Source organism: Canis lupus, chromosome 25 (assembly GCF_048164855.1).
Source record: "Canis lupus baileyi chromosome 25, mCanLup2.hap1, whole genome shotgun sequence".
In the NCBI taxonomy this organism is placed as follows: Eukaryota; Metazoa; Chordata; class Mammalia; order Carnivora; family Canidae; genus Canis; species Canis lupus.
Window position 1 is genome coordinate 3,093,008 of NC_132862.1, and position 13,244 is coordinate 3,106,251.

General features: G+C 53.6%; 1 protein-coding gene and 1 long non-coding RNA gene across 2 annotated transcripts; one reads left to right on the forward strand and one right to left on the reverse strand.

Moving 5' to 3' along the window:
- The first annotated feature begins 740 nt into the window (after positions 1-740).
- Positions 741-3,140, forward strand: LOC140617062 (uncharacterized). The gene is made up of 5 exons (XR_012017321.1): positions 741-955; positions 1,284-1,419; positions 1,498-1,720; positions 1,828-2,383; positions 2,911-3,140. It is a non-coding gene; the product is annotated as an uncharacterized lncRNA (long non-coding RNA).
- A 7,450-nt stretch (positions 3,141-10,590) lies between these two features.
- On the reverse strand, positions 10,591-12,941 carry ANKRD33 (ankyrin repeat domain 33). The gene is made up of 4 exons (XM_072797543.1): positions 12,821-12,941; positions 12,481-12,642; positions 11,551-11,586; positions 10,591-11,444 (listed from the first exon to the last, which is right to left on the reverse strand). Exons 1-4 carry the CDS (start codon positions 12,939-12,941, stop codon positions 10,720-10,722), a joined length of 1,044 nt encoding a protein of 347 aa, XP_072653644.1. The 3' UTR covers positions 10,591-10,719.
- Between the last annotated feature and the right edge of the window lie 303 nt (positions 12,942-13,244).

Genomic DNA, 13,244 nt, shown 5'->3' on the forward strand with positions numbered 1-13,244 from the left:
TCAATTGCTGACTGACCTCACTTCCTCTGCTGAAACCCTCCCCAGCCCCCACCCCACAGCTGCTTCACAACTAGTGAGCCTTGTGAATTCCAGAACCAAGGCACACCCAAAATTCAGTGTCAGGACAGAGCTGTGTCCTGCAGCCAATAGGAAGTACTATGGGATTACGGTATCTGCTCTTTCAGATTATAGCGGCCACTTCGCAGTGTGGCCTCCTGTCCATCTTTCATACCCACTCTCCCCCCCGCCCGGCTCTGGCTTCTGATAAACTTCTCCCAATCCCAGCCCCTGGATCTCTGTCCTGGGGGGTGGAAGTGGGGGCTTCCCCAAGGGAAACATTCAGTGTGAGACATGCAGTGAGAACTGCAACAGTGACATGGCCAGCGCTGAGTCGCTGGCAAGAGTCAGTGGGGACGGGGGACTTTATCTGGGAAGGAGTCACGAAACAGATCAAAGCAGGGTCGGGTTTGGAGCAGGGAGACAGGGTCGGATGGAGACACCCCCCGTCGCCGGAGCGCTGAGCCCTCTGGACACTGGCTGGGGCTCCCTAGGGCTTCTGGTGACCCCCGTGCATTCTGTAGCACACAGAGAACCTGGGGATGGCTTCGGAGGGGGGATGCGGCGTTGGAGAAAGCCCTGGAGACTCAGCCCAATGAGGAAAGGGAAAAGGAATTACAAACTGTGTCCAAGTGCACAAAATTAATTACTCAGAAGGACCAGCTGTTCCCCATATTCAGTGAGGACAGAACAAGAGGAAACAGGCTGAAAGGGCTAAGATTTGAATTTAGATACTGAGAAGGATTTCCCTATGGTGTGTGAAGCAGAGGCCTGGAGATCCTAGGAAGGGTTCGTGGGATGAGCCTCCAGGGCGTTCTGACCTGTGGAAGGAAGGCAGGTGACGTGGAGTCCGGCATGGAGGCAGGAGACTGGACAACTTGAGCTTTCAGAACCGGCTGTGAGTATTGGGTTCGAGCATCGCTCTTGACACCGGAGCAGAGCCGACTTCATGGGTATCGACCCCTGCAGACGCACGGGCCCCCCGGCGTGGCTTACGGCTCTGCTGTTGCCGTCTTGAAGTTCTTAATGATGTTTGAACAAAGGGCCCAGCCTTTTCATTTTGCTCTGGGCCCCACAAATGATGTAGCTGGTTCTGCACCAGGATGAGTAGGAAGCAAAAGCAAGGGCGGGTGGGGGGTGGTAGTTAGCAGAGGGTGAGCTGGCCTTTGCTTCATTTAAATTGCAGTGTGGGAGATTTAGATCAGCCAAGCTCAGGATTTTTTCAGATGTAAGAGACACGGAAGCAGTGGAACGGGGTCCTACTACCTGAGGAGGAGAAAGAACTGCGGGTCTCCTTTAGGAGAGAAGTGGGGCAGATACCCATGAATTCCGTTTGTCCGTCTATTCAACACAGAGGACAGAGTGAGTTTTGTGGGCTGGACGCAGCCTGAGTTTTGCCCCGAGGTGGAGGGAGGAGTGATCTCTCTGGGTCTCCTTCAGCTCTCAGCGCCAGCACCGTCATGTCCTGAAGACAGCGGTAAACCAGGGGTCGTGGGACCCGGGTTTCAGGCCTGGATCACCCCTCTGGGCCTCACTTTCCTCCTCTTTACACGGAGGGGTTTAAACCGGATACTTCCAGAGGTCGTGCCCAGCCTTCTATTATCTTGTTTGGCTCTAAGATTCAGAAAATGGCCTGGTCCCATGCCCGGGGGTCACAGCTCAGGTAAGAAAGCAGTGTGGTGGGTGCTGGGGTTTGGAGAGGGTGGGGAGCCAGAGGTCGCCAGATTGCCCGACTTGGAGCCACCAAGTCACCCTCCTCTTCCTCTCCAGCTCCTCCAGGATGTCCCCTGGACGGGTTCATCCGCTCCTTGCCTACCCCTGAACCGTCAGGGTGACTCATCTCAGGATGGAACCTCTTAAGGAAGGGATGGCATGTCAGGGCAGCAGTCTGAGAGGAGGCGGTGCCCACACAATGCCTCAGGGGGAGTTGGCACGTGGCCTGGGCTCTGCTGAGAAGCTGCTCCGCACCACCCGCTCCGGGGCAGGCCAGCGACCCCTGCACTGCCCCAGCGCCGCCACCCTGCTCAGCCTCCTGAGGCTCTGACTCCGCCACCAAACCGGCCCCACCACTGCGGGCAAGAGTGGGGCTTGGACTTGGAGTCCCTGCGTGTGAGCCTTTGTCCCCACACCTGTGCCAGGCGCTGACAGTTCCTTCTCTACCACACCCGGGAAGAGTCCCCTACCAGCCGTAAGACCCGCACAGATGTCCCGGTTGTGCAAGAGAGGGAGGCCGACCGTAGGGTAGGAGAAAGAGCGCGAACCAGGAGTGAGGAGACTGGAGGCTCCGCTGTGCCACGGGGGCCTCGGTTTCCTTACCTGTTCAAAGGTGCGTACTAGTGCCTCTTCTACTGAGAGGTACTTACCTGAGGGCTTGTTACCCAGATGAAGGTATAGCCACTGCAGAGGACTTTGAAGGATGAAGGGACCGTTCTGAAAAAAAAAATTGAGAAATCCCAAATAAACACAGGGTGAAATAAAGAAACGAGATACTGCAGAGAAACTTAATACTGAGGGGCACCTGGGTGGCTCAGTCGGTTAGTGTCTGCCTTCCGCTCAGGTCATGATCCCAGGGTCCCCCGATCGAGTCCCGCATCAGGCTCCCTTTTCATCGGGGAGCCTGCTTCTCTCTCTCCCTGTACCCCTCTACCCTGCTCGTGCTCTCTCTCGGTATCTCTCTCTCAAATAAATAAATCAAATCTCTAAAAAAGAAAAAGAAACTTTATAACAAGAAGCACCTGTGTCCACCCCGACCCTCTTGCTACAGCCAACCCTCTTCCCAAAATCTCAGCTATTCCTTTCTCTGACGTTTACTTTGCTGACTCTAAATAGTCTCTCCATCTTTTTTTTTTTCAGCTTTGTTGAGGTTCAATTGACAAATAAAAATGTAAGATATCTGAAGTGTGGGGCAGCCTGGGTGGCTCAGCGGTTTAGCGCCGCCTTCAGCCCAGGGCGTGACCCTGGAGACCTGGGATCGAGTCCCTTGTCGGGCTCCCTGCATGGAGCCTGCTTCTTCCTCTTCCTGTGTATTTGCCTCTCTCTGTGTCTCTCAGGAATAAATAAATAAAATCTTAAAAAAAAAAAAAGATCTCTGAAGTGTGTATCATAACAATTTGATGTATGGATGCATGGTGCATTCTTCCCATCAAAATAACACATCCATCACCCCCATATTTATCTTTTTGTTGTTGTTATTATTGAGAAGTTTTTTGGTGAGTGGAATTTAAGTCTACATTCTTAGCTAACTTCAATTATACAACATGGGGTAATCCACTATAGCCACCGTATTACACGTTAGATCCTCAGAACTTCTTCATCTTCTAGCTGATAGTTTGTGCCTTTTCACCAACCTCTCCCTACATCCCCCACCCCTCAGCCCCAGCAACCACTTTTCTACTCTCTGTTTTATGAGTTTGCCTTGGTTTTGGATTTAACATATAAGTGACACCGTGCAGTGTTTGTCTTTCTGCTGCTCCTACATTTGAAAGCTTCAGGCATTATATATTTTTAAAGATTTTATCTTTAAGTAATCTCTACACCCAACGTGCGGCTAGAACTCATGACCCTGAGACCAAGAGTCACCCGCTTTACCGACTGAGCCAGCCAGGAGCCCTCAGCCATTATTTCTTTTTAAAAGATTTTATTTACTTATTCATGAGAAACAGAGAGAGGCAGAGACACAGGCAGAGGGAGAAGCAGGCTCCCTGCGGGGAGCCCCATGTGGGACTCGATCCCAGGACCCCGGGGTCACGCCCTGGGCTGAAGGGAGGCGCTCAATCGCTGAGCCACTCAGGGGTCCCTCAGCCATTATTTTAAAGCTTCAGGATTTAGGCCATTTATTTGTTTTTGTTTTGTTTTGTTAATTTTCTTCTTCTTCTTCTTCTTCTTCTTCTTCTTCTTCTTCTTCTTCTTCTTCTTTTTTCAAAATTTAGGCCACTTAGATTCTCTTTTCTTTCCCTTCTAATTATTGATCATTATATTATTATTTTATAAGTTTAAGTAATGCATCTTTAGTTCTTATTCTATTGGCGTCCCACAGTATCTCGTGACTTTTCGCTAATTAAGACTCCGCACCCTTCCCCAGAGCTGCAGTTGTGCTACCGTGAAGGAAGACGTGTCAAGTTGAGGTGAACATCTTGTTACTGGGGGATGTTCGGTTGAAAGATCGTTGGAGGTGCCTTGAAGGTCTGGCTGAGTGTTTAGGATGACACCAGAGTTCCATCAAGACTTTGGCCCACTCTAAAAAGTAGATCCCAAATTTGTGGGGTGAGGGTAGGCAGAGTTGCCCAGCAAGGGGGTAGAGGCCTGGTAGGCTCTTGGGTGGTGCCAAGGGGACCGTTACTGCCTAAGGAGAGAGTCTGTGGGGTTAAGGGGACTATCCCCAATGGGGAGGGCTTGGTATTTGGACAAGGAGCAGCTCCCCAGGATTTGAGAGCTGGTAATGGCCCCAGCGGGGAGAGATTGTTTGAAAGAGGGTCTGAGCGGCTGGGTGAGGCCACAGGCCAGCGGGATTTCCTTCGGCTCCAGCCACTCGGGTGGGTGGGACCGGATTGCTGGAACTGGACACAGGAATCTGCCTTTGTTTCCAGCTGGAGGGGAAATGCCATAAATCCTGCCCCTTTCCCACCCCTCCGGCATCCGTGCCCAGGCTCTGTCCTTGCAGTACCAGACAGCCTGGTATGGAGGGCCGTCAGCAAGTTCTTGATTCTAGGGCCCCCTCATCTGAAGTCCTCTGCCCCAAATTCCCCGAAAGCAGATCATGGGCACGGATGTAGGAAATAGTGGTTGGGAGGTATCCAAGGCTGGTCTGGAGTAAATAGCCACAAAGCAGGATTTAGGTTTTGACTTGCTCTACTCTCTCCTTTCCCTCCGAGGAGCATGGCTTTTCAGCGAGGTCTAAGGGTGAACGAGGCCCCCCTCCCCCCACCAAGGCCCACTGCAAGTCGCTGAACAGACCACGACTCGGAGCACAGTCACCTGGGCAGTGCATGGTGCAGACGGGACCCCAGGGAGGGGGAACCTGCCTTTATTTCCCCCTCTGTCAGTGGGTCTGTGTGCTTGTGTACCTGTGTGATGGGGTGGGTTCGTGTGTGCTTTGCCGGGGCCGGGTGGGCAGCCGGCCTGTGTGTACTTCTGTGCCTGGGAACCTGCAGGCCCCTGTGGGACCCTGGCTGGCCGGGTATTGGCCATGCTGTTGCCCATGTGACTGATGCAAGTGGCAGGGCCCCTCCCACGCCAAGCCCTGCCATCAAGTCCTCCCTCCAGACACGGCACCTTCCTCAACCAGGGTCCCCCTGAGGAAAGGGAGCAAAGTGTGCAGCTCTGATTCTCTGCAGGAACCCCAGCCAGGTGGTTTGTCAGTGAGACCAGCTGAAATCTGACGGGGGAAATGTCCTCAGAGGTCAGGGAGAGGAATGGGGGGGGGTGAGGAGGGAAGCGGGGCCTCGTGGTTGGTGTGGCATGGGTGTTTCCAACCATTTGGAAAGTACGACTGCTAGAGGGGAGGGAATCCTGTTCGGGTGCCCCAGTTTGGAAAAAAAGGGGCATAAACCAGTGATCCCCACCTGCCCCTCTGTCCTCCCTACATACGTGCACTCCCCTGCCCTCTCTCGGCCCAGCAGCACTTTTCTGGGGCATGCCCTGGGGTGAGTGGGGACACCGTGGCTCCTGGACCAGGACAGGCCCTACAAAGAGGAAGGAGATGATAAAGGGCCCCCTGAGCCTCCCAGATCTTGGTGGAACCTGAACTCCACTCTCGTCTATACACGTTTATTAAACCTGGACAGGCTGGGCTCAAAGCCAGGGACTAGGGAGACAAACCCAGCTTCTGCCCATGCAGGAGTGAGGGGAGGGTGTCCCAAGAGTCCTCACAGGCCTGGCTGACATCCCAGGGTGTCCAGAAGGCCAACTTCTCAGTCCTTTCTGTAGGATCCCCCCCATGGGGCAGGGTGAGGGTGGCCAGGGGCATTCAGGGGGCAGGCTGGCCAGCCATCAGTGCAGCGGGGATGGGCTGCAGGCCCAGCATGCACTGGGCTTGGGGGCACAGAGCTCACAGGAGCTGGTCTGGGAAGGCTGTCTGGAAAAAGCATGCGTTTCCCCTTCAGGGCCCACCAGATCAACATCCTGGAACCACCAGGAAGGCCACAGGGTTCCAAGGACGGGTCCACTGGCCTCCCCCATGGAGCTGCCCCTTGGCCACACCCTGGCCCATCAGCACAGACACAGAACCCATTGTCCGCTGGGCGCTGACTGCTGGCCCGGGCCACGCACAGTGCCCAGCACACCTCTCCTGTTTGGGCTGCAGGAGGACCCTGGGAAGCAGGGATTACATATTATCACCACTTGAGGTTACAGGTGAGGAGACTGAGGGACGCCTGGGTGGCTCAGTGGTTGAGCATCTGCCTTCGGCTCAGGGCGTGATCCCGGGGTCCTGGGATCAAGTCCTGCATCGGGCTCCCTGCGTGGAGGCTGCTTTTCCTTCTCCTCTGCCTGTGTCTCTGCCTCTCTCTGTGTGTCTCTCATGAATAAATAAATAAAACCTTTAAACAAAACAAAAAAACAAACAAAGAGACTGAGGCTGCGAGCGGTCCCTGGTCACAGACATGGTCAGAGGTGGGGCCAGGATCCAAGCCCGGGAGCTGCCCTTGGCCGAGCACAGCCAGGGGCCTGGTCCTGAGGCCCTCGGCCTCTGCTGACACGTGGAAGCTGCAGGAGCCGGGCTGGCGGGGAGCAGTGGGGATGCTGGTGGAGAGGCTGACGTGGGCTTCTTTCCTCCCTGGGGCCTGAAAGGCTGGCAGCTGTGAGAGGATTAGAGGTAAATGGCTTGGCCTGGGAGGAGCGCTTGCGGGACTGCAGGCCTGTAACTGGAGCGGCCCAGGCTGGCCAGGGGCAGACGGTGGTCTGCTTGCCTCTGCTGCAAGGTGGAGAGGCTTGCCTCTGCTGGAAAATTGACCCCCACCCCCACCCCGAGCCCAGATCCAGCCCAGATGCAGCCCACACTAACGGGAGGGAGGGAGAGAGCCACGGGGGGCTACTTCTCTGGTCCTGAAGATGCCCAGGCTGCCCCTGCGCCCTAGGACAACTCAGGCCTGTGGGACATGGCAGGGAGAGGCTGAGAGAGGACAGTGGTGATGCTAAGGGGGGGACAATGCAAAGTGCTCCACGCTCACTGAACGTTCCCAGCGGCCCCGTGGAACGTGTTTTCATTACCTCCACTCGAGGTGGGAGAGGCGGAGGCTCAGAGAGGCTCAGTGACTTGCCCAAGGTCGCCGGCCAGCTCCTAGGCTGAGCGTGCAACCACCGTGCTGTTCCAAGCCTGCAGATGTAGCTTCTTTCCCTGGCTTCCATGGGAGGAAAGGACTCGAGCTCCATCCCGGAGGCCTGGAAACAGCTCGACCCAACTTAGTTCCCCATGGCCCTTCCACAGCACCTCAAATCTTGGTAGCATTTTACAGTTTACAGTACGTCTTCACCATGTTATCCAACGGATCTCTCCCCAAACCCTGTCTCCTCCCATTAACAGACGAGAAAACAGGGGCGAGGGGAACTTAAGTGCCGTATTCACGCAGGTAGGAAATGATCAATTAGCCTTGAACTAGACTAATGGACTGGAGTGGCCCAGTCCACCATAGTTGCCTTCAGAAGCCTCCAGCAAAGGGGCACCTGGGTGGCTCAGTAGACTGAGCATCTGACTCTTGGTTTCAGCTCAGATCATGATTTCAAGGTCATGAGATCAAGTACAATGTCGGGCTCTGTGCTTAGCAGGAGTCTGCTCCTTTCTTTCCCTCCTCCCCACTTGTGCTCTCTCTCTCAAATAAATAAATCTTAAAAAAAAAAAAAAGAACCCTCTGGGGGAAATCACGCACTATCTAACCCAAACAAGTCATTGTCACTTCAGTGTGTCTGTGTGCTTTCCCCTATTCAAAGAACAGGTTTATTTTTCATTTTTTAATTTTTCAAAATTTAGTAACACATGACTAAAAAGTCAAAACGTTCTGTGCAGAATAATCCCCAAGTAATTTATGTAGATGCTCCACCTCCAGGAAGATGGGACATAACTCCCCACTCCTTCAGTGTGGGCTTCACGTAATGACTTCCTTCCAAGAAGCACGCTGTACAAAGGGGGAAGGAAGAGTGACATCACAGGGAGAAACCTGACAAACACGGCTTCAGGCAGGTGACTAAGGCTCCCTCACCGTGACGTTCACAGCACGTGCCCTTCATGTGATGTGATGAGAATGGCATGTCACCCCTGTGGTCTTCCTCCTGAAAGCTCATAACCCCCGTCTCATCATGAGAAAAACATCAGACAAATCCCAAATGAGGGATTTTTCTGCTAAATACCTGGTAAGTATGCCTCAAAATTGTCAAGGTCATCCGAAACAGGGAATATCTGAGAATCCGTCACCATCAAGAGGAATCTACAGCAACATGACAACTAAATGTAATGTATCGTGGTTGGAATTCTGGACAGAAAAGGGACATTAGGGAAAATCTAAGGAAATCGGAATAAAGGTTAGACTTCAGTAACAATGATGTATTAATGTTGGTTCATCGACTGTTTTTTTCTTAAGATTCATTTGTTTATCCATGAGAGACACACAGAGAGAGAGAGAGAGAGAGAGAGAGGCAGAGAGGCAGAGACAAGAGCAGGCTCTTCGCAGGAGCCCAATGTGGGACTCGATCCCGGATCCCAGGGTCACAACCTGAGCCGAAGGCAGCAACCCAACCGCTGAGCCACCCAGGTGTCCCTTGGTTCATCAACTGTAACAAATATACTATACTCGGGTCAAAAATAGAGGTCAGGAGTGGAGGGCGTATGGGAACTCTGCACCATCTCCACAACTCTTCTGTAAATCTAAAACTGTTCTAAAAAATAAAGCTGATTTTTTAAAAAGTCAAAAGTCTCAAAAAAATATTCGGTGGAAAGTTTCCCTTCTGCTCTTAGAGGTCAGTTGCTCAGTCATCTTCCTGAGCAAAGGGCCGTGTTTCTTCCCACGGAGGTTCCCGCGAGGCAGCCGGGTTCTAGCCCAGGGCCTGGCCTCCACTCCTCGATGGCTGGCTCTCAGTCCTGGTCTCTGTCAGTTTCTAGTGTGTGACCCCAGCAATTCCTTGCCTCTTCTGTGTCCCGTGTCCTCGAGGATAAAATCCTCCTAGGATTATTGGGAGTGTTAAATGCACTAATATATATAGTAAGCACCTTATAAACGGTTGCTTTTATTATTACAAATAAGCAAACAAATGTATTTATGGAGCAAATGTGTTAAAAAAAAAAATTCCCGGGGTGGGGGTGGGGGTGCCTGGGTGACTGGGGGTTGACAGTCTGAGGGATCCTGGTCCCAAGATCATGGAGTTGAGCCTTGTGTCGAGCTCTCAGCTCTGCTCAGACTCTGCTTGTCCTGCTCCTTCCCCCACTCTCTTTCTCTGTCTCTCTCTCATAAATAAAAATAAAATCTTAAAAAAAAAAAAAAAAGGAAAAAAGAAAAAAAAAATACCCAGGGGTGCCTGGCTGGCTCAGTCAGTGGAGCACGCAACTCTTAATCCCAGGGTTGTGAGTCTGAGCCCCGGGTTGGGTGTGGCCATTACTTAAAAATAGAATCTTAAAAAAAAAAAAAAAAAAAAAAAAACCCTGAGTCAAAAAAAATTGTAAATAAGGCACACACACAAAATTACTAAGTGCCTTTTCAAGAAATTTTAGATCATTGGCTAATAACCCCACCTATGGGTCATCTAGGGGAAGTAATTTTGTTTGACGTACTATTTACTCTTGATTGGGGCCCAGACTCTATTATATATAAAGTTAAGCGGTTAAGCTGTAGAAGATTGATAAATAGCAAATCATCTTTGTCTGGCAAAACCAAAAAGTGATGGTTTTGCCATGTAGGAGTTAACTTTTTTTGTACCTGCCTTTCCAATCTTTTTTTTTTTTTTTGAAAAATTGTTTTACATACTTTTCCAATCTTATTCAAGCATTCTCCCCTCCACTGTCAGTAATGGTTCTTTCTTTCCCTCCTTCGATCCCTCATTCACTAATAGTTCAACACATCCTGGTACTCACTATATGCTTGTATTAGTCAAGTTTATCTTGGTGTAAATTTTACTTTGACAAATTAAAAGTCGCATGCCGTACACGCTGCTCCACCCCCTGACTATTTGCACTTAATGCATCCTGAAGGTAGTTTTCCATCAGAACATAAAGAGCTTCCCTGGGATCCCCGGGTGGCTCAGCGGTTTAGCACCTGCCTCCGGCCCAGGGCATGATCCTGGAGTCCCTGGATCGAGTCCCGTGTCGGGCTCCCTGCATGGAGCCTGCTTCTCCCTCTGCCTGTGTCTCTGCGCCCCCACCTCTGTCTCTCATGAATAAATAAATAAAATCTTAAAAAAAAAAAAAAAAGAAAGAGTGTCCCTACCTTGTTTTACCACTGTGTGGAAGACCACATAGGGATGTGCGGTAATTAAGCCCAGGATCAATGTAGCTAGTCCTCTAGCTCAGGTGATGGACACTTAGGTTGTTTCCACTCTTATGATGGCAAACAACGCTGTATAAATAACGTCCTAGGTAGGTTAGAGTAGAATCATTTGCACGGAGGTGGGTGGGTAAGCAGAAGGGGCTCTAGAGGGCCAAGGAGCCTTAGGGAGGGCCCGATCCTCTGCTCCCAGCCTGGCCTAGCCCATCTTCCCCTGATTCTGTGCCCACCTAGCCTCCTCCTCCTGCCTCCTCCTCTCCAGCCTGAGCTCCTGGTATCTCCAGACAGGAAGGGCGAGCTTCTGAGTCTCTCGAGGCCTAAACTCTAGCTTGAACTGTCTGGGAGGTGAGGATGCCTTGGACAGGTGGATCTTGGGGGCCTGGGGCCTCAGGGTGCTACTGTCTCTGGGCTGTAGCCACTGAGGGCACACACTCAACATGCCCTGACGGCTCTGGTAGGGGATGAGGACCCGGGAGCCAGGGACTACCTGGGGGGGCTGCGGGGCTGGGGGCGGGGGCGGGGCAGTGCCCAGCAGCTCTGGCACAGACTTGCTCCGGGTGCCCAGCGTAGGTGGGCAGTCCGGGCACAGAGTGTGGCAGGCGGTGGTGAGGAAGGGACTGGCCAGGCTGGTCGTGATGGTCACAAGATGGTCCAGGACCCCCCTCTCCTGCGGAGGCTGGGCAAAGGGGAGGCTCAGGGTGGCCTGCAGTCGCTCTAGGAGAGATGGGGCGCCCTGGGCCTGGGCCTGGGCCACAAGCCCGGGCAAGGCTGGCCACTCGGGCTGGTACTGCTGGCTGAGCTGCTCTATGCGCGGGCGCCGCAGCAGCTTCCGGATCCTCTGCACGGTGTCGAAGCTGTCCGTCAGCACTGCCCACTCCAGGGCCGTCTTGCCCCGAACAGGGTCCACCGCGGTCAGGTCAGCGCCTGGGAGGGGGCACGGGAGTGACATGGGGTGGGGACAGGGATCGGTGGCTTGCAGAACGGCAGATTCTTTAGCAGCGGGACTGATTTGGGTTAGATTAAGGACCACAGAGTCCCATCCTGTTGCAGCTGGAATCTGGGAGCCGTCAGTGGCCACAGCCTCGGGCCACTTTATTAATATATGATAAAATTAAAGTCCAGAGAGTAGGAAAGGCGTCAGAGGGACCTAGTTGGAGGGGGCGGTCTCCAAACCTGGAGCAGAATAGGGACCTCCTGAGGCAAGGAAGGGATGGTGGGCAGGTTGGCAGAGGCCTGAGCTGTACCTGCTGGACAGGTAGAGGGGGGTCCTGCTGGCCCCACCCCCTTCTCTTCATCACCACACCCCTTTAATCTGGGGTGGGGAAATAGCAGCCACTTTGGGATAAAGGAGGGGTGAAAGTTTCCTCCCTCCTCACCCCAACACAGTCAGATGGGATAGGGAAAGGAAGAGTTGGAGGCTGGGGTTCCCCGGGGTGACCAACAGATGGCAAGCCCACCTCAGGGAATGGTGAAGGCCCAAGGCTGCATGAGCAGTGTGGACTTCACCCCAGAAAGACTCCACACGGCCACATGCCTCGACGACGTGTCATCGTGTCCCTTGGACCCTGGCTTGTCAGAGATGGAAGTCATCCCAGAGAAAGCCAACACCCTCATTGTATTGGTAAGGCCCAGAGAGGGAAGCCATCTGCCCAGGGTCACTCAGCTGGTGGCAGAGCCAGGACTAGAACCCAAGGGTCTGGTTCCGGATATCAGGGTTGTTTTTTTTTTTTTTTTTTTTCCAGCGGGTCTAGGTTATCCTCCCAAGCTTTCTTTTCTGAGACCAACATTCACAGTGTAAATAGAGCTACCAGTAGCTGGGTTTTGCTGGTTGTGAGAGGCTCATGCACACTCCCCTCCTCCAGGAAGTCAGCCTAGGTTGATCCTCCATCTCCACCTGACAACTATCCAGCTGACTTAGCATCAGGCTGGAAGGCTTGCGGAGGGACTGGAGGTCACAAATCCCGGTCCAGGCCCCATGCACCTGCCATGAGGAGGGCAGCCACGCATTCCGAACGGTCCCGCATGGCGGCCTTCATCAGTGCTGTTAGCCCCCGCTGGTCCCGGCGCTCCAGGTCCAGGCCCGGGTAGTAGTTGAGCAGGAGACTCACCAGAGGCACATGGCCTGCAGGGCACCAAGGATGGGGCTTAGCTCTCCCCCAAAAGAGGGTGATGAAGCCCCGGACCCCCGTCCACCAAACACAACAGTGCTTTGGGTGGGAGGAAGTTACACAAGAAGTAGGGGATTGTGACCCTGTGTGAAGGGGGGGAAGTGGTGGGAGGTAAGGCCAACAGTGTCTCACCTGCTTGGGCAGCCAGCATGAGGGCTGTGTCCCCTTCTTTATCCTGCTGGTTCACATCGAGGAAAGGGCAGCGGCTGAGCAGGGCCACCACACTGCCGAAGCCGTGGTAGCAGGCGACCATGAGGCCTGTCTGGGGGAGGGGCAGCTCAGCCCCAGCGCGCTCCTCCAGGATCCCCTTGGGGGCCTGTGCCCTCTCAACCCACACCTCACCCGGGATGCCCCGACCTCTGTTCAGACCCCCCCCTCACCCCCTCCTTTCCTCCCAAGGATCCAGGCACGGGATGAGTGTCGTGTGGCGGGGACACAGAGATGCCCAAGCTGCCCTGGGAAACACCTGGGGGGGTGTGGGGTGGGAGCTCACCCTCCCATTGCCATCCACCTGGGCGGCCTCTTCCGGGGAGACCCCACCGTCCAACGCGGCTTG